Raw genomic sequence first — 21,712 nt, 5'->3', positions numbered from 1 at the left:
CTGAGTTGTTAGATAATGCATGTGTTCCACTTTACAAAGTAATGTCAACTTACTTTCAAAAGTGGCTGTATCAGGGCGCCTGGGTGGCTGAGTCGTTAAGCGGCTGCCTTCGGCTCAGGTCACGATCCCGGGGTCCTGGATTCAAGCCCCTCATCAGGCTCCCTGCTCTGCGGGAAGGCTGCTTCTCCCTCTCCCACTCCCCCTGCTTGTGTTCCCCCTCTCGCTGTGTCTTTCTCTGTCAAATAAATAAATAAAATCTTAAAAAAAAAAAAAAGTGGCTGTATCTGTTGAAGCTCCCTCCTGCAGTGTAAGAGAGTTTGCATTGTCCCTCTTTTTTATCAACACTTGGTATTGTCCAAACTTTAAAAATATTTGCCAAGATGACATTATGAAAACGAGGCTCAGATACGTGAAGAAATAGGCGAAAGATTAACTAGTGAATAAATGCTGGTGTGATGTTCAAATGCTGGTTTGCCTGATTACAACTAGAATAGGCTGGATTTCAAAGAAATGGAAATATATAGGCTAGGTTTTTTTTTTTAAGATTTTATTTATTTATTTATTTGAGAGAGAGCGAGCGTGTGCACACGCACCACTTGGGGGAGGGGCAGAGAGGGAACACTGGGCTCGAACCCAGGGTCCTAGGATCATGACCTAAGCCAAAAGCAGACAGAAGCTTAAATGACTGAGCCACCCAGATGCCCCAGCTAAATCTTTTTTATTACAGAAGAGTACTTTGGAAAAATGAGAGTGAGATTTCTTAAGTAAAATGATTATATTATGTAAGAACTTCCTTAGGGGAGGTATTTCTGAAAGTGTGATTTTTTATTAACTGGATTAGAATCACCTGGTAGTAGTGGTGTGGGTGTGGGTGGGGTGGGATGGGAGTAGAGAAGGGAGGTACTTATTATTTTTAGAAATGCAGCAGATTCCTGAGCCCATCTCTGGTTTTACTAATTTAAGATCTCTGGGGGTGGGATCCAGTTATCTAGATTGTCTAAAGCTCTCCTAGTTTTTTGTTTTTTAGTAAACACTAAAATTTAAGAACTTCACCTTTAGGAGTTTTGAAGTAATTCCTCAAATACTGTCAGATTCACATACAAACATGTATAAACATAGGCCCAGAGACAGAAACTTAGTCTTACATATATGTGAACGCTCACTTCTTTTTGACTTTTGTCATCTAACTTTCTTTCTCTCAGAGTTCCTTTACTATTTTTTTTCTTATTTCTGTCCTCTTGTCTACCTTGCATATGACATGAAATAACATTAGGACTCTGGCAGCACTAAGAGTAATTCTCTCTAAGCTCTTTCTGCCTGGCTGGCCCCTACTCCTTTCTGGAAGGATAATAGGATGCAAAAGACATGTTCATCTCGAAACTGCAATCACTTACTTCATTCCTCTTTATAGAACTGTTGGTAGCAATGATATCAATTTTGGTTGGGTAAAGATTTAAACTCGGTTATAAAAAGTGAAGATTCATGGAGCTGGGGTTAGAGCTGTGAAAGATCCTTATATTTTTCTCATTACTGTTCTTTTTAACTATCTTTTCTATGATACAGCTAATTTTAAAGAGGAAAACAATATGTGAGCTTGGTGAAGACTTACTAGAAATACCATTCAGACTTTTCCCAGCACAGACTCTAGCGAGATCCTGTGTTAGTAATAGGAGTGGATATTGTAGACTCAAAAGAGCTCTGTTCTGTTCACCTGTCTAGACCTTACAAAGGGCTATTTTCATTGTTGCTGAGCAAGTAAATACTTAATTAAGTGGTACAGCTAATTAAGTTTAGAATTCAGTAGGCATTATTTTCTGTTGTTTCAGAGACGCTGATTTACCAAAAACTTAAAACTTGAGTTCAGCGAAAAACCTTTTCTACACAGTTTTTTTTAATTATGTTATGTTAGTCACCATACAGTACATCATTAGTTTTTGATGTCGTGTTCCATGATTCATTGTTTGTCTATACAGTTTTTATCTAAAAAATGAATTTGAAGGGGGGCCTGGGTGGCTCAGATGCTTAAGGTCTGCTTTCAGCTCAGGTCGTGGGAGCCCCACGTTGGGCTCCTAGCTCAGCAGGGAGTCTGCTTCTCCCTCTGCCTTTCTCCCCTGCTCATGCTCTCTCTGTTTGTCTGTCTGTCTCTCTCTCAAATGAATAAATAAAATCTTTAAAAAATAAAAATAAAAAATGAATTTGAATGTTAATCATCAAAACTCTAGATTTTGTAGGAATTATCCTTAAATTGGGCTTTCAAAATGATGCTCATTTCCAAGTTATCTTAATTTTTATAGTTTATTTGCTTATAAAATTAAATAATTATTACTAAAGGATCAGTGTCATACTTTGTGAAACCAATTTGTTTAACAAAATCTGAAAATATGTGGTTGTTTGTATGTCATGCTTCCAAAACAGAGATTTTAAATCCTATATTTTAAGTTGTTAGCTATTCTAAAGGTACAATAAGAGATTGTTGTTCATATCAGTGTAATAAATTGATACTACCTGATCATACTTTTTCATTTTGCACATTGTCAGAACCTTGGACCTTAATCTTATTCTTTGATTGACAGTAGCGACCAGGGAAAGAACACTTGTATTGTTTGGGATAGTCACATCTGTGACTGTTGATTCAGTTGAGGGTATTTGCATATTCTTAAGTATTTCTTCTGAGAGGGCTTAAATCCTTCTCAAGTGCTTGGTGCATTTTTGAAATTCATTCATAAGGTATCTACATGCACTAATAGTTCTGTATAATATTGCTGTGCATAATCTGACAGATAAGACCACATTTTAAAACAAGGTATTCTTTAGGGATGCTACATTACATTTTTACTTGTCCTGCTGGCAGAAATGTCAATTTTTTCTAAAAGGCTGGTTTATGTTTTGATTAAATTAGTGATCTTTATTTTAGGCAGGTTTGTCAATCATAAGACAAATAAAGTAAAGATTTATTAAATAATAATTTAAAGGTTAATGGTAGTTTTTCCTGCCTTGGTTGGAAAATTGAATAATTTTATAGAAATCCATTGTAGAGCTTAAATGGACTTCTGATTAGTCTCCTTATTTTATACGGAAGGTTAGTGAGGCTCAAGTTTACTTACTCAAGGTCACACAGCTTGAAAATTAGGCCTTATTTTAGATCTGAACTCCCAGACCAGTAGACCCTAAGGAATGCTGGTATATGACTTCTGGTTTACATCAGTGATGGCATATGACCTCTCATTTACATTATTTACAAATTATCTTCATCTAAAATGTCCCCTTGCCATTAGAACACATAGTCAGGGATTATGTCTTAATCATCATCATATCTCTCCTGAATCAACAATGTGTCTTATACATAGTTAATGCCTAAGCATTATTTTGCTGTTTTGTTTTCGTTGTTCTCCTAGGCTATTATTCTGTAAAGAATAATTTTGAAACGAGATAGCTTAGTATTAGAATGTTAAGTACCCTTGATAGCTAATAGGTTTCATTTTGTATTCATTTCTGATGAATTGGTAATAGCTGTGTGGAGGATTTTGAGACCTGCTGGAGTCAGTTGGCAGTGTCTGCCACAGACATAGCCTCAGAGAAACCAGCGGTTTCTTCCTTGATGAATGTGACCTGAGGGGAAGGAAAGAGAACTGTAGAGTGGAGTGATCAGAAAAGCCTCTGGGAAGAAATAAGGCTCAAATTAGAGGATAAATAGAACTTAGATCCTGTAGGTAAAAATGAGGTTAGAATGCCATAGAGGCTGGGAATTCCATAAAAAATTGGAAGCACTCAAAAAGGAGAAATATCATTAGGTTACATCAAATAGAACGAAAGGAAGGAAAACAGTTGTTGAGTACTTTTGATGCCTATCTCTGTGCTAGATCCTCTTTTTAGAGGAACTCTGGACACTTTCTGTCCTAGTTTGCATTCCTTGCTTTTTCTTTCCTGAGATATTTAGGGTTGTTTTAGTTTATCTTTATTTCTGCCTGGGCCAGCTCTCTCCAGTTTTTATCTGTCTTAATTTAAAGATATAAAAGTTATATTATAACTTCATCACAATTTTATTTCAATATTGTATTACAGGAATTCATTAGGGAAGGAAATTTCAACTGTTATTTAATCATATTATTAAGATGCTATTTTAAAATACTTGGCTGTAAAATAAATAACTCCAAAATTCCAAATTATTTTTTATCTTCCAGGAATCCCCTTCTGGTCGAAGGAAAGCTCTTGCTACTAGCAGCATCAACATGAAACAGTATGCAAGCCCTATGCCAACTCAGACTGATGTCAAGTTAAAATTCAAGCCATTGTCTAAAAAAGTTGTATCTGCCACTCTCCAGTTTTCATTATCTTGCATTTTCCTTCGGGAAGGGAAAGCCACGTAAGTTTCTTTTGTCAAGAAGACAAGCTGCTTCTGAGTGTATTTTAAAACTGTATGTCAACAGCTTTTGACTCAGTAGACTGGCAACAGTGGAGAATATCCTACTGCATACCAGTCATTCTTGCCATTCTTTGCTTCAGAGGGTGAATTAAATGAACTCCTTGTTATTTATAGTCTCTTGACTCTAGAGAATGAACAGTAATATAAAAGTGTCTATAGCAAGATGCAAATTTTAAATTGTATGTTATAGGGTATCATACATGTTTGTTTTATATTTCATTGTCTTCAGTGTAAGTAATTGTACTCTGAAGTACAGACAGTTAATTTGTAGAGCTGTTTGATGAAGCTGAGATATAAGAGTAACTCAAAATGAAAATTTTAGGATAAGAGGAATAAAAGAACTAAAGGAACTTTCCCCAATTCATGTTCTTTGGCCCAGCCTTCTAAAAACTGTAGAGCAAAGTACAATTTGCTATAATTATTCATTTCAAAAATCACTTCTTAAGCATTGAATAGGCATTGCACAAAGGTAGTTCCTGCACCAGTTTTGGTCTCCTAAGGGTAAAATTCTAAGGGTAAACACACCTGGAGCAGGAAAAAAAGTAATATGCTCTATGGTTGTTGCATACAGTCAAGTCAAGCATGAGTGCATGTTGTGGGTATAATGAAAGGGTTAGTGCCTGCTTGGAGAAGATCAGGAAGGCAAGAAATGGAAATTCTAAGCCTCGACTTAAAAGGTGAGAGGAAGAAGCTAGCTGTGAACATTTCAATCCAATCTAAATCATAGATGTAAATGTATTTGAGCCAGTGGAATGTGTTTACTGTAATTGACCATGTTCACTTAACTGATTAGACTGGCTTGTGTGCGTCAGTCAAAATGAGATATTTGGCACTCATCTACAGGACAGCAAATGACTTGATAGATAATGGTAAGCCTCATCTCTGGAAAGTTGGCTTTTGAGTGAGTGTAGTAACAGAGAGACAGTACAGAATGGGAGCAATCCGTCTTTCATCTCAGGACCTTAAATTTTAGTCTTGAATACTGAGAAATTAAAAATAAAGACCTTACCCTGAAGTTAAAGCCAAAATGAAAGGAAAGGAAACACAGGAAGAAGAGAGAAAACAAAATCAGAGAAGATCCTTTGTGGACTCCTTTCCACTGGGCAGTATCTGTAAGTGAATCAGCACCATCCACGGGAGAGTCTGGGTGAGAGGAATTCAGTTGAACTAAATGTCTCAATTCCAATGGAAAATTCTCTCAAAACACCCTAAACTCCCTCTCTACCTCCACACTCCTTGCTTCCTAACTTTGACAGAGAGAAATGTTCAAGGCTAAAATCCAAAATATGAGGAAATTAAAGAAGTAAAATTAAGCAAGTGAACATTTCAAGAATAATGTATCTTGAAATTATCCCCCATTGGTAGGTGAGCAATTTGTAAGGCATTCCTATAAGGTAATACAACTTTTTTTGTTTATGCAGACTTTGTGTCACTACATTTATTTTTAAAAGGGGAAATGATTTGGTTAACTCTAAACATAAGAGAAAATGCAAAGAATTTAAAAAACCTGTTTAGTCTGCAAAGCTGTACTATATTTAGGAGATAAGTGAATATTAATGAACATTTCTTTACAAAAGAGTTTTCTTGTTTTTTATTTTATTGTGGTAAGAACATGAGAAACACTATCTTAATTCGGCTTTCTGTATTTTAAGGAAGTATATCAGATTGAAATTTAGTTTGTATATAACATATTAGAAATGTGTTTTATTCACTGTAGTTTATTTGAAATTTAAGGTGAAAATAATAGATTGAGAAAACTTAAATTATTTGATGTTTAGAATACTTAAAATATATTTAAAATACTTCAAAATAAAGATTTTTTATATTTTATCAAATATATGGTATTTAACTTATAATCAACCCAGGTCATTTTTCATCTTGTAATTTTTAAAAATGCTAGACTTGGAGGTGTTTTTTTCTGTTGCAGTAGTTCCTTAACTTTTGGGGACTTATGGCCCCTTTGAGAAAAATGCACATTTAAACAAGATTTAAATATAATTTACAGGGGTTTACCATTTCTTTTTCTTCCTCGTCACCAAAATAAAAGGGTTCATGGATTTCAGATTAAGAATTTCTATTCTAATTTATTTTGAAAGTTTGAATATTTTAAAGTCTAGATCTCATTGATTTGCAAACTGTCTCACTGTTTTATGAAACACCACACTTTAATCCTATGAAGAAAATTTTAGTCTTCCACAGATCTGCAGCACAGAGTTAAACTAACTCCTAACAAGTTAGTTTTTAATCCAGTTTGCTTTTTACAATTTAAATATAACCATTTAAAAATTAATGAATAGGAGTATTTAGATTTTTCAGTAGTCTTGGGCAGCTGTTTAAAAAGTCTCATTAACATATAGAAAGAAGGAATATATTATTATTTTCTTAAGCAGTCTTTTTTCAATGTCATTTCATGAGCTGTGTATTAAATTTTAAATCATTCATGTAGGGATGAAGACATGCAAAGTTTGGCTAGTTTGATGAGTATGAAGCAGGCTGACATTGGCAATTTAGATGACTTTGAAGAAGATAATGAAGAAGATGATGAGAACCGAGTGAACCAAGAGGAAAAGGCAGCAAAAATTACAGGTTGGTTTTATTAGCACTAAGCTAAAAGTTTATCTTTTTTTTTTTTTCAAAGTTGAAAACTCATTCTTGTTTTCCAGGAAGAAACAATGCCTCTCAAAAAATATCTTTCTTCCTTAAAGCCTTTCTAATATAATGTAATATACCATTTAGCTCTCTGAAAACTTTATGTGCTGATGGTCAGTAACAGATTTTCACAATTTAAAATCAAGTCCAAACTTAGTCAAGAAAGTATAAAAGTTTACTGGAACTACTGATTATAGTATAAAGTAGTCTAAATATGTTCACAGTTCTGTCAATGTATGGATGAACCTTCTTATAAGTAAAGATCTGCCTTAAGGGTGTCAGGACAAGATGAATTGGCTATCTTCTTCTAGCTCATGTGCATTTATTCACATAAATTATGTGCACGTTCTTTTTTTTGAATTTGTGTATATCTTATGTATCCTTATATCTAGAAACTTCCATGCAGGTTTTCTTTATAGCTGGCTTGATCACATTATTAAGATGATAAGTGGTTAGAATCTTGTTGTATTAACTGGGCAATAAATATTTATTGATAATCTGACTATCGCACTTAAGGATTTGATGTTATACCTTTATTACTGGAGTGAAAATCAAGCACTGTGTACATCTTTCAGCTAATGAATTGTTCTAAATTTCTGTATTGCTATCCCTTGACTTCTGTCACGTACTTACCTCTTGGTGAATGTTTCCAAATTCATAAGGCACTTTGGCAGCCATCTCTCGGCACAGCCTCAACTATTACTATCATAATGGTGGCGGGGGAGATTTCCATTGATCACATGACCCATTTAACTCCTTAGCCAAGCACTTCCTTGACTTCTCAACTCCAGTGATGTTCACTTCCACTCCATTTCTAGAACTTTATTTCAAGGAATTGATCAGACTTGTATGCGAAGATGGATGTTTTGTCCTGTACAGATTTTGTCAGTTAGACAAACCATGAGAGACTATGGACTCTGAGAAACAAACTGAGGGTTCTAGAGAGGAGGGGGTGGAGGAATGGGTTAGCCTGGTGATGGGTATTAAAGAGGGCACATATTGAATGGAGCATTGGGTGTTATATGCAAACAATGAATTATGGAACACTACATCAAAAACTAATGATGTAATTTATGGTGATTAACATAACATAATAAAAAATAAATAAAATAAAAATAAAAGCATGACCACAAAAAAATTTGTAAATTAATACTTTCTAATTTATGATTGGCATTTTGATTTCTTATTTAACCCAAGGTTGTGTAGAAGAGTATGTTTTATCATGGGCTTTATTTATTTATAGTTTGTTTTTTGTTTAAATTTATTCAAATAAAATTCTGAAGACTTTCAAATTTCAATCTCAGATGAGTGAGGTTTTTTTTTCTTTGTAGTCTAGATATATGATCTATTTTTGTAAATTTTCCATAAGTATCTTTTTACATGTATATTGTTTGATTCCGCATGTATTTATTAGACCAAACTTTAACTTTTTAGTCATTTATATTCTTATTCTTTTTTTTAAATTTTATTTTATTATGTTAATCACCATACATCACATCATTAGTTTTTGATGTAGTGTTCCATGATTCATTGTTGGCGTATAACACCCAGTGCTCCATTCAATACGTGCCCTTTTTAGTACCTATCACCAGGCTAACCCATTCCCCCTCACCCTCCCCTCTAGAACCCTCAGTTTGTTTCTCAGTCCATAGTCTCTCATGGTTTGTTTTCCCCTCCGATTTCCCCCCTTCATTTTTTCCTTCCTACTATCTTCTTTTTTTTTACCATATAATGTATTATTTGTTTTAGAGGTACAGGTCCATGATTCAACGGTCTTACACAATTCACAGCACTCACCATAGTCCATACCCTTCACAATGTGTATCACCCAGCCACCCCATCCCTCCCTCCCCCCACCACTCCAGCAACCCTCAGTTTGTTTCCTGAGATTAAGAATTCCTCATATCATATGAGATCATATGATACATGTCTTTCTCTGATTGACTTACTTGCTTAGCATAATACCCTCTAATTCCATCCATGTTGTTGCAAATGGCAAGATTTCGTTGTTTTTTTTTTTTTGATGGCTGCATAATATTCCATTGTGTGTGTGTGTGTACACACATACACCACATCTTCTTTATCCATTCATCTGTTGATGGACACCTTGGCTCGAATTTCCATAGTTCGGCTATTGTGGACATTGCTGTTATAAACATTGGGGTGCACGTACCCCTTCGGATCACTACATTTATTCTTACTCTTTTTGTATAGCTCATCTGTGAGAGAGAATTTAAATGCTAAATTCTTTAGTGCATAAAAATTAATTTTCTAGTAGTTTCATTATGGCTTGTAATTTGATCAATTTGCCCCATTTAATGCCTCTTGCCCAGAAATTTTGCCTGATGCTAATATTTGTAAGTCATGCTTTTTTTATATTTGTATTATCCTGGTGTATTTATCACTTCCTTTTTATTTTACCGCATTAAGTACTTCTCTTATAAATAGTATTTGGTTTATCTGTCTTTATATTCTTTGCCCTTAGTACCTTAATAGTTACATTTTTTGATAACTGCATACTTAATTTCACTTACATTACTTTATTTATACTTTCATTTGAGAATTTTTGTATTATTTTTTTTCCATCCACCCCTTAAATTTTGCCATTCTCAAATGTTCTTTATTTAAGCATTTTCTAATAGAGTAATTTGGAAGTTATACATTCTGTTTTCATTTTAGTATACTATCCTCTAAGATGAACAAGCCAGATGAATAAATAAATGAACCTATATTTCTCTACTAACATTAAAAATAAAACAGGGGTACCTGGCTGGCTCATTTAGTAGAGCGTGTTACTCTTGATCTCGGGGTTATGAGTTAGAGCCCCATGTTGCATGTAGAGATTACTTAAAAATAAGGCCTTTAAAAACTAAATAAATGAATGAAACAGAATGTGTTGACTTACCTCATGCAAGATGAGAGATTCAATATTATTTTCTCCTTATTTAAACCCCTCCCTCGGGGCACCTGGGTGGCTCAGTCATTCAGTGACTGCCTTCGGCTCAGGTCATGATCCCAGGGTCCTGGGATCGAGCCCTGCGTTGGGCTCCCTGCTCCGCGGGAAGCCTGCTTCTCCCTCTCCCACTTCCCCTGCTTGTGTTCCTGCTCTCACTATCTCTCTTTCTGTCAAATAAATAAATAAAATCTTAAAAAAATTAAAAATAAAATAAAGTAAAATAAAATAAAAATAAACCCCTCCCTCTAGCCTTTCCTGGCTATTATTTTTATTTCAATAATATTTTGGGATTTTTTTCAGTAATATATGCAGACATCTGTATTATGTTTATAACTGATGTCAGCAACAACTATAAAGTACTTTTTAAAAATGCCATGTCTCACCTGTCTTTGAGTTCTTTGTTTTATTTGGCTAGCTGAAGTACTTCAGGAAGGATAAGTTAGTAACCTTCCTCTACCACCACCAGTGACTTTTTACCTGTGTTTCAAATTTTAATTTTATTGACACACACTCTCAGAAACCTTTCATGCCCACTTAAGCTTGACCATTCCAAACCCTGTGCCACTATTGTACTATTTACAAATGCAGGCATTTTCTTACAGCATGAGTGTTTATAACTGCAGAGGGATATATTTTGATCTTTTAGTTGGAGAATATGGTTTGTTCTTTGTAGGCTTTTTGTTAAAACTAAATCTCAATTAGACACTAGTATCATAAGTAGGAATTTTAAAAACCCACTTATTTTCATAGCTGTTTTGAGCAGTGTTGTACTGTTTTGATCACAGCCATGGGAAAAAAAAAAGGTGATCACAATATGTCAGAAGCTTTATGCTGGTATTGAAAGGAAAAGAAAGGGCATTATTTTTGATAGATATAATGAAAATATTCAGTAATAATTAAATTTTATAACTAAACCCTCATCTTCATCTGTTTGGGCTGCTACAACAGAATACCATAGATGGGTACCTTATAAACAAGAGAAATTTATTTCTCACAGTTCTGGAGGCTGTAAGTCTGTGATCAAGGTGCCATCACAGTTGGATGAGGGCCCTCTTCTGGGTCACAGACTTCTCATTGTATTCCTCACGTGATGGAAGGGGGCAAGGGATCTCTTTGGGGCCCCTTTTAGAAGGGCATTAATCTTATTCATGAGGGCTCTGTCCTCATGACCTAATCCTCTCCCAAAGGCCCCACCTCCTAATACCATCACACTGGGAATTAAGATTTCAACATATGAATTTTGGGGGGACACAAATATTTCAACCATAGTAACCTTTATTGCCTAAATCATACATGTACACCTTATTTTCTAAAATTCTTATAGGATGAATAACTTTCTTTTAGATAGCCTAAAATTCTCTGACCATAATCAAAGAAGTTGTTTTAATGCAACTTGTGATGATGCAAGATTTCTTTGGAATTTTACTGTTTTGTGTTATTATTTATTTATGTATTTCTTTTCCCCATTTTCTGAAATTCCTTCAAGGTATAGACTATGTTCTAATCATTTTTTCATCACTAGCTTCTGGCACATTGTCTGGAACATATTGAGAATTTAAGATGTGTTAACTGAAAGGCCATAAATCAATGAAGGGACTTCCATCTTCTGTTATAGCCCATGCTGATCACTCTGGCTTATTATCTTGTTCCATTTATTTGACCTTTACTCATTTATTCAGGGTAGAGTGGTCCCATTTTATGGAAGGCATGTGATCTGGAGGAGACATAATTCAAACCTTAAATAATTCAAGACTAGTTTTCCAAAAGTAATGAATGCAAAATGTGTGTTGAGGGAGCAGGGTAGGTGGGGCCAGTGGTGATTAGATGCATGCTCTTAAGTTAATCCACAGTCATTGTAGCATATTTTTGCTTTGATGTTACTTTTTTTCTCTATTATATTTGCAGCATACAGTCACTTAAATTAATAGCACCAACTGCATGTTATGGCAGTTGTTTGGCTTCCTTAGTTGCATTTTTTAGCACATGTAAATTCCATTCCAAACTTATTATCTTTCAGGAATTTTTTTTAGCACCAACACTACCACTCTAAAAATGTTTTGGTAAAGTAGTTTTAAGATAGTTAAAAATATATTAAAATTCAACAACAGTAATGTTAAAGCAATAGGTTAAGACTAAATAAAATGAATGCATTTTATAAACATGGTACAAATAAAGTATGGTGGGTATTTTTATTTACCAGTTAAAGTGGCAGTAATTTAAATACAGCTTATATTTGCTCTTCCTTGCAGTTTTGAAATTGCTGACAGGATGTTTATGGAGGAAGGAATCATTATTTTAAATTTTGCCTCTATTATATCTTTATACTGCAATGTAAATGCATAAAATGCAATCACATATCAATAAAAATTATATGGGTATACTATTTCCTCAACTAAACTGCAAACTTCTTGGGGGAACAGACTGTTACAATTATTTTGTGATACCTTAGATTGATACCTAGAAGCTATTCATTTAGTCAGTGATTTCTTATGGAATATTGCTGTTAGAGCAATAGTAATTAACAAATATTATCTTCTGGGGCGCCTGGGTGGCTCAGTTGGTTAAGCAACTGCCTTCGGCTCAGGTCATGATCCTGGAGTCCCTGGATCGAGTCCCGCATCAGGCTCCCTGCTCGGCAGGGAGTCTGCTTCTCCCTCTGACCCTCCCCCCTCTCATGTGCTCTCTCTCTTTCTCTCTCTCCCCTTCTCTCTGTCTCAAATAAATAAATAAAATCTTTAAAAAAAAACAAATATTATCTTCTGATATTACAGTCTTTGCTATAAGGTAAATATAAATTCATGATATCTGTACTTGGATTGATCAAAAATCCCTACCCTGTTCTGTCTGAGACAAAATTCGCTGTTAACTGGAAACATATCTTGGAACTGGATCTTAAACAGAAACCTTTTATTGATACTGTTATGTATAGGTGCATTCTACTAAGAGGTGTAGCACCAGTAAATGGGCAAGGAAATTTTGAATTACAATTAGAAGAATCACTGAAATATAGCGGGAATAATAGACCTTGGAGATGGAGAAACAAAGCCTATTAATGGGAAAGTTTATTATAGCCAGTATTAGAAAACATATATGGTTTTAAAACAATCAGCAACCTCAGAATGTGTGAACCACTATATGGCAGTATGACCATCTTTGGGATTCCTGTTGAATTTCTGAATACATATCAACAAGAAGAGAAAAAGATTCCTCCATAAATAACAATGTCCTGTTGAATACAGCTCAGAAAGTCAGGTTCAGCTGAAGCAGTTTATAGCAAAGCATCATTGGAGAAACGCAGACATTATGAAATACCAGAAAGATACCAGGATACTTAAAGCTGTTGCAAAGATAACCAAGGATTCTACTTAGGGTCAACCAGACATTTAGACTTATGTGACCTACTCAGGTCACATAAGCCAAACTAAGCATTAGATTCACTTAGATGGATATTGGAAACACAGAAACACAGCAGCATGCCAGCAGAGCATTCTTTTTTCCCTGGAGTCCTCACAGCATCCCAGGTGCTATTTTTTGACCTCTATCTCCACATAACAGCTTGGTTTCAAGGACGCGAGATCCACATAGGTAGAAAGAAGCAGGAGTTTCCTAGGTTTAGAATCCATGCTGCCCAAAAGCTGATATCTTTTGAAACAGTTTAACAAGTATAGTTTCCAGGGTCTCTGTAGTGGAAATGCCTAGTTATAAGAGTCCACAATCAGAAAAGCCCAAAACTGTGGCCTTCCATCAGATACATAGTCCATCCAGATGCGGTTTACAAATTAAGATTCTTTTTTTTTTTTGGATGAGTACAGTATACTTTATTGATGGTACATGACAAGGTAGGGCTCCCCAAGCACCTCCCCCTTCTTCAGGGGGTCTGGGATGGAAACGGTGGAGGTCGGGAGATTCTCAGTGTTTTGGGGGATAAGTTGGGTCAGGGACTCCCCAGCAACTGAGGGCCTCTCTCTTCCTCTTGCTCTCGCTGGGGCTGGTGGTCCAGGGGGCTCTTACTCCTTGGAGGCCATGTGGACCATAAGGTCCACCACCCGGTTGCTGTAGCCAAATTCATTGTCATACCAGGAAATGAGCTTGACAAAGTGGTCATTGAGAGCAATGCCAGCCCTGGCATCGAAGGTGGAGGAGTGGGTGTCACTGTTAAAAGTCGCAGGAGACAACCTGGTCCTCAGTGTATCCCAGGATCCCCTTGAGGGGGCCCTCTGATGCCTGCTTCACCACCTTCTTGATGTCATTGTATTTGGCCGCTTTCTCCAGGCAGCAGGTCAAATCCACGATGGACACGACACGTTGGAGGTGGGGACACAGAAGGCCATGCCAGTGAGCTTCCCATTCAGCTCAGGGATGACCTTGCCCACAGCTTTGGCAGTGCCAGTGGAAGCAGGGATGATGTTCTGGGCAGCCCCTCGGCCATCGTGCCACAGCTTCCCAGAGGGGCCATCCACGGTCTTCTGGGTGGCAGTGATGGCATGGATGGTGGTCATGAGTCCCTCCACAATGCTGAAGTTGTCATGGATGACCTTGGCCAGAGGAGCCAAGCAGTTGGTGCAGGAGTCATTGCTGACAATCTTGAGAGAGTTGTCATACTTCTCATGGTTTACACTCATCACAAACATGGAGGCATCAGCAGAAGAAGCAGAGATGATGACCCTCTTGGCCCCACCCTTCAAGTGAGCCCCAGCCTTCTCCATGGTGGTGAAGACCCCAGTGGACTGCACAACATAACTCAGCACCAGCATCACCCCATTTGATGTTGGTGGGATCTCGCTCCTGGAAGATGGAGATGGACTTTCCATTGATGACAAGCTTCCTGTTCTCAGCCTTGACTATGCTGTGGAATTTGCCATGGGTGGAATCGTACTGGAACATGTAGACCATGTAGTTGAGGTCAGTGAAGGGGTCATTGATGGCGACAATATCCACTTTGCCAGAGTTAAAAGCAGCCCTGGTGACCAAGCGCCCAAGACGACCAAATCCGTTCACTCCAACCTTCACCATTGTGTCTCGGGGACGTGGCTGGTACTGCACCAGAAGATGCGGCTGTCTGTCGAACAGGGAGGAGCAGAGAGCCAAGATTCATTTTTACCATAAGCACTATTGTCTGGTGTTTATTAATCCCTTTCCTATAGTTTATAAAGTTAATTTGGGAGGAGGAAGAGTGACATATTGGCTAACTTCAGAGAATATAATGGTAAGCATAGATGGTAGTAGAGGAAATAACAGTTCATATGTGAAGAGCTAAAGTTGAGTATGAGATGCCTTAGCCCTCTGACATTACATGTCCTGCTTACTAGGACTATGAATGGGGAAAAACAGGTCTTCTCTCAGAATGAACTTGGGACTCTGGTCAGAGAATAATACATCTATTAATTTGCTTCTGGTTTTTACCTGGCCATTTACTCTCCAGTACCTAGGATACTAATGAACAAAATCATAGGTTTGCTGTGGGCTATGTAAAATAATAGAATAAAAATGGCCACCTATTTTGGGAATTCTTTGCAAAGGATAAGAATTTCTGGAATACTGCATCTATTACTTAGCTATTAAGGTTGGAAAACAGAGTAAAATCAGAGAGCTGGGGACATTTATGATCCCTTGATCTAAAAAGTTGATAAGGTGGGCGCCTGGGTGGCTCAGATGGTTAAGCGTCTGCCTTCGGCTCAGGTCATGATCCCAGGGTCCTGGGATCGAGTCCCGCATCGGGCTCCCTGCTCCTTGGGAGCCTGCTTCTCCCTCTGCTTCTCTCTCTCTCTCTGTCTCTCATGAATAAATAAATAAATCTTAAAAAAAAAAGATTTTAAAAAGTTGATAAGGTTTCACAACTATCTCCTCTTTAAAGGAATCTGAGACCCTAGACAGAGAGACCGAAGACAGTAAGAATATCTCCTCCTAGTGTTTAGAATTCAGATATGTAGCCCCCTTCCCGGCCAGACAGCGGGCAAGACGGCTGGGTGTGCAGCGTCTTGGAATCTGCGAGCAAGCGAGTAGATACTCTGCGCCCCTAGGGACTCTGGCCCACCCCATGGCGGATTCCGAGCGCCTCTCGGCCCCCGGCTGCTGGGCCGCCTGCACCAACTTTTCACGCACCCGAAAGGGAATTCTCCTGTTTGCTGAGATTATATTGTGCCTGGTGATTCTGATCTGCTTCAGTGCCTCCACACCAGGATACTCCTCCCTGTCGGTGGTCGAGATGATCCTTGCTGCTATCTTCTTTGTCATCTACATGTGCGACCTGCACACCAAGATACAGTTCATCAACTGGCCTTGGAGTGGTTTCTTCCGAACCCTCATAGCAGCCATCCTCTACCTGATCACCTCCATTGTTGTCCTTGTTGAGGGAGGAAACCACTCCAAAATCATCGCAGGGGTACTGGGCCTACTTGCTACAAGCCTCTTTGGCTATGATGCCTACATCACCTTCCCCTTGAGGCAGCAAAGACATACAGCAGCCCCTACTGACCCTGCAGATGGCCCGGTGTAGGTGAACTCCCTTCATTTCTCTCCAAATCCTGCAAATAACACTTCCTTCGGAATAACTCCTCCCTGCCCTTATAACACTCCCAGCCAACTCCCAGCCTCTTATTGAAGTACAAGTGCCTTTATTGGGAGAATCTATCTTCCTACCTGCCAGTCCCTCCTGGGTGTGGCCATCTTTATGGGTGTGCCTCTGTCCCCCTTCTGCAGTACCCAAAAGGAGACACCTGTTGTGCCTGGACTATGCACCCACTTAAGCCACAGAATGAGAGGAGGAGGAAACCTCAGATTTCAGATTCTAGGACCCAGGTTCTGACCCACACCAAGTAAACTCCTCAGTGTTGGGGGTGGTTCTGTGGAGGGATAAATAAACAGATGGTTAGAACATAAAAAAAAAAAAGAATTCAAATATGTAAACTCAGAGACCAGAAGTGGCAGAAGATACAGATTACAAATTCACCCTCCTTTTTGTGTCACTCTTAAACCTTAATTAATGTTGCTTTGTTTGTACTAATGACAACTGAACATTCTTTAGGCCTCTCTGCCTCCCTAGGCAGGTACCCCAATAGGGTTGGGGTACCTGCCCCAATAGGGTTGGGGTACCTGCCTGGCTCAGTCAGTAGAGCATGCAACTCTTAATCTTGGGGTTGTAAATTCAAGCCCCATGTTGGGGCTTTCTTTCAGGATATACAAACAATTTAAGGTTGATCATAGACCTTCTGGGGAGAAAAAAAGAAAAAAAAGAACAATGTATTTGTGACCTGAGGGCAGGCAGAGGGTTCATACATAAGACATAGGTGAGTAAACATGAAAGAAAATTTTGATAAACTTCATCAAAATTAAAAACTTATGCTCATCAAAATAGATAATTGAGGAAATATATAGGTAAGTTATAGGCTAGAAGAAAATATTCACCAAGTAGATATCTGACACGTCTTTCATTCAGAATAGATTTTTTTAAATGTCTGACATCTCAATAGTGAAAGCACAACCCTATTTAAAAAAATTTTTTTTAAGATTTTATTTTAAGTAATCTCTACACCCAACATGGGGCTTGAATTTACAACCCCAAGATTAAGAGTTGCATGCTCTACTGACTGAGCCAGGCAGGTACACCAACCCTATTTTTTAAGAAAATGGGCAAGAAATTGAATATGTGGTCCCCAAAGAAAGCTATATCACTGGCCAATAACCACATGAAAATGTTCTCAGCATCACTTGTGATTAGGGAAAAGCAGATTAAAATCACAATGAGATTATAATTCCACACCCATTAGAATGGTTATAGTTTAAGACTGGCAATACTAAATATTGGCAAGTGCACTACCTGGAACTCTCATCCATTATTGGTAGAGTGTATAATGAATGGTACAATCACTTGGGGAATTTCTTATAACACTAAACATATACTACCTCTGACCCAGCAATACTACTTCTTAATATTTATCCAAAAGAAATGAAAACACATGTCCACAAAAAGATTTGTACAAAAATACTCATAGCATTTTTCTTCATAATAGCCCTAAACTGCAAACAGCTTCAGTATACATCAATAGGGCAGTGGCTAAATAAACTGTGGTACAGTTGACCCTTGAACAACATGGGGGTGGGGGGTGTCAACTCCTGGGATAGTCGAAAATCCATTTGTAACTTTTGACTCCCCATAAACTTAACTACTAATAGTCTACTGTTAACCAAAGGCCTTACTGATAACATAAACAGTCGATTAACACTTGTTTTATGTGTATTATATACTGTATTCTTATAATAAAGTAAGCTAGAAAAAAGAAAATATTAGGAAAGTCATAAGGAAAATGCATTTATTTATAGGACTGTACTGTATGTATTGAAAAAAATCTAGTGTAAGTGGACCTGCACAGTTCAAACTCATGTTGCTCAAGGGTCAGCTATATATTCATGGATGGAATGCCCTTCAATAAAAATGAACAGTTGTTATGTTCAACATCATGGATGTATTTCAAAACCATTATGCTAAGTGCAAGAAGTCCATTTATGTGAAATTCTAGAAGAGGCAAAACCAATCTTGTGTGATGGTGATAACCTGTGGGTTTGGGGATTGATTGAAAAGAGGCATGAGAAAACTCAAGGGAGTGATGCAAATGTTCTGGATCTTGGGTTACATGGGTGTATATATTTATCAAAATGCATTGAATTATACAATTTAAGGTTTGTGCCTTTCACATATGGGTATATGTAAAATATTGGAAGGTAATGTAAAAATTACAGTAAGTATGTTAGATTAGTAAGAAAATAAATGCTTTCCAACTTTCTGATTTATTGATCGGTGTGGTAGCTAGTCTCCAAAGATTGTCTCCCAATGAACCATGCTTCCTATTATTCATTCCCTTTGGTAGTCCTCTCTTACATCTGGGCTAGCCCTGTAAATTACTTTTAACTATAGAATTGGGTGTGGGAGTGACACTTTGTAACTTCTGAAGCTAAGTCATCAAGTTCCTCTTATCATCTACCTGGCCCTCTTATACAGCATGCTCAGGGGAAAGCCAGCTGCCATGTAAAAAAGTCCAGTCACCCTGAGATTGCTATGCTGAGAGGAACTCCAAACTAGCTAGGTGGACTGGACACTTTGGGAGAGAGTTATGTCTGGCCAACCTCCAATTGTTCTTGTTTTCTCAACTGAAATACCAAACATGCAAGTGAAGAAGCCATTTTGGATGTCCAGCCCAGTTCAAGCGCTCAAATGACTTCAGCCCCAGCCACCATCTAACTGTAATGAACCACCCTGCTGAGTCCAGTCAACCTACAGAAGTGTGAGAGATAGTAATTTGTTGTTTTAAGCCACCAAAGTTTGGGGAGATGGCTTAAACACTTCCATAGGTAAATGAAATATGGATAGATATATGTATAGATACATAGAAAGACATATAGATAAAACACATAGATTAAAAATACTATTTCTATAATTAAAAAATATAGATATTTCTGCCTCTACAAATACACTGCCAATTATTATGACTCATTCAGTTCATTCATTCATTCATTTACAACATGCGTTAAGTCCCACCCATGCTAAAAACTGCTGTTTCAGAGATGAAAGATGAACATAACATAGATATACAGCTACTTAATTCCATTTTTTGTATAAGTGTGTGAGAGGAATGTCTCAGGTCATTAGGGTGAAAATACCCAGTAGTCAAGCTACATATCTGAGGATTATCTGCATTTCTGTATTAGGTTAAGCCAGGAGAGTAGATGAATTCTTCCAGGAAGAGCAAATTTAGGACTTATGATGGAGTTCTAGGGAATGTTAATATTTAAGAGGTAGAGGGATGAATAGTTATCATGAAATGAGACCAAGACAGATCTATCAAAGAGATAGGAGAACCAGGCGGTACTATTGTCCTGGAAGGGGCAAAAGAATTTCAAGGAAGGAAGGGCTAATTACATTTATTAATACAGAGGTCAAGTATGGTAAGAGCTGAAAGGTATCTAGTATACTTGCCATCTAGACTATACAATGGTGACCTCAGTGAGAGCAGTTTTGGTAAGGGGACTTTATAAAGGTGGAAATAAAAACAGTGCAATGAGTTGAAGGATAAATGGTAGGTGAGAAATTGTGGACTACTATGTTTTAAAGTTGTTTTCTTGTGAGGATTAAGAGAGTCTGTGGCCAAACTAGAAAGGGCTGATGGTTGAGAGACTTTTTTAAAAAAATTGGGAGCAACTTGATCATATTAATAAGCCACTAAGGTTTACTAATTATTAAGAGGGAGGTGTCGAGTTCCTGGGAACAGAGTACTCAATGTCTACTTTTCTTCTTCAAGTAGCCCCTCCTTTCCCCATTGTGATGTACCATGGGATTAAAAATCATGTTATTAAATCCATTAGTTGTATCCATAAATCAAATATTTATGGACCTGAGCCTGTGAGAAAAGTGACATCTTTTGAACCTTGATCTCTGCCAGGAAGTTGAAAGGTTACTATCTTAGACCATCTTAAAATGAGATAGACCTGTAATGAATCTTGTTATGCTTTAGAGAGAACAATGAAGGATGCTGCAAGATTTGCAGATATGTTCTAGCTCTAGGCAGTTTATTTTTTTCCTCTTTTAACTCAGCTACAGACTTTCTCAAAAGGAAAACATCACCTACTCTTTTTTTTCAGAGCAGATTTTTTATTGTTATGTTAATCACCATACAATTGCATCATTAGTTCTTGATGTAGTGTTCCATGATTCATTGTGCATAACACCCAGGACTCCACGCAGAATGTGCCCTCTTTAATACCCATCACCAGGCTAACCCATCCCCCCACCCCCCTCCCCTCTAGAACCCTCAGTTTGTTTTTCAGAGTCCATCGTCTCTCATGGTTCGTCTCCCCCTCCGACTTACTCCCCTTCATTCTTCCCCTTCTGCTATCTTTTTCTTTTTTCTTAACATATGTTGCATTATTTGTTTCAGAAGTACAGATCTGTGATTCAACAGACTTGCACAATTCACAGCACTCACCATAGCACATACCTACCCAATGTCTATCACCCAGCCACCCCATCCCTCCCAGCCCCCTACCACTCCAGCAACACTCAGTTTGTTTCCTAAGATTAAGAATTCCTCATATCAGTGAGGTCATATGATACATGTCTTTCTCTGACTTATTTCACTCAGCATAACACCCTCCAGTTCCATCCACGTCGTTGCAAATGGCAAGATCTCATTCCTTTTGATGGTTGCATAATATTCCATTGTGTATATATACCACCTCTTCTTTATCCATTCATCTGTCGATGGACATCTTGGCTCTTTCCACACTTTGGCTATTGTGGACATTGCTGCTATAAACATTGGGGTGCACGTACCCCTTCGGGTCCCTACATTTGTATCTTTGTGGTAAATACCCAGTAGTGCAATGGCTGGATCGTATGCTACCTCTATTTTCAACTGTTTGAGGAACCTCCATACTGTTTTCCAGAGTGGCTGCACCAGCTTGCATTCCCACCAACAGTGTAGGAGGGTTCCCCTTTCTCCACATCCCCGCCAACATCTGTCGTTTCCTGACTTGTTAATTTTAGCCATTCTGACTGGTGTGAGGTGGTATCTCATTGAGGTTTTGATTTGGATTTCCCTGATGCCGAGCGATGTTGAGCACTTTTTCATGTGTCTGTTGGCCATTTGGATGTCTTCTTTGGAAAAATGTCTGTTCCTGTCTTCTGCCCATTT

At 37.7% G+C, this 21,712-nt stretch overlaps 2 protein-coding genes across 13 annotated transcripts in view; both read left to right on the top strand.

Annotated features, from left to right (window-relative positions):
* EHBP1 (EH domain binding protein 1) overlaps nt 1–21,712 on the top strand; it is a 366,839-nt gene that overhangs the window by 144,186 nt on the left and 200,941 nt on the right. For all 12 annotated transcript variants that reach the window (XM_027623542.1, XM_027623541.1, XM_027623544.1 and 9 more), the window contains 2 exons: nt 4,182–4,363; nt 6,870–7,009. In XM_027623542.1, coding sequence (XP_027479343.1) covers nt 4,182–4,363; nt 6,870–7,009 — 322 coding nt within the window. The remainder of the gene's footprint in view (nt 1–4,181; nt 4,364–6,869; nt 7,010–21,712) is intronic.
* On the top strand, nt 15,981–16,778 carry LOC113938245 (proteolipid protein 2-like). Its single transcript, XM_035728994.1, has one exon. It carries the CDS (start codon nt 16,066–16,068, stop codon nt 16,522–16,524), a length of 459 nt encoding a protein of 152 aa, XP_035584887.1. The 5' UTR covers nt 15,981–16,065; the 3' UTR covers nt 16,525–16,778.

The sequence above is a fragment of the Zalophus californianus genome, chromosome 8 (assembly GCF_009762305.2).
Source record: "Zalophus californianus isolate mZalCal1 chromosome 8, mZalCal1.pri.v2, whole genome shotgun sequence".
Taxonomy (NCBI): domain Eukaryota; kingdom Metazoa; phylum Chordata; class Mammalia; order Carnivora; family Otariidae; genus Zalophus; species Zalophus californianus.
This window is presented reverse-complemented; position numbering and strand designations above follow the sequence as displayed.

Bases quoted from the DNA above. Each gene is read 5' to 3' on its own strand.
- LOC113938245 (XM_035728994.1), top strand. From the start codon at position 16,066: ATGGCGGATTCCGAGCGCCTCTCGGCCCCCGGCTGCTGGGCCGCCTGC.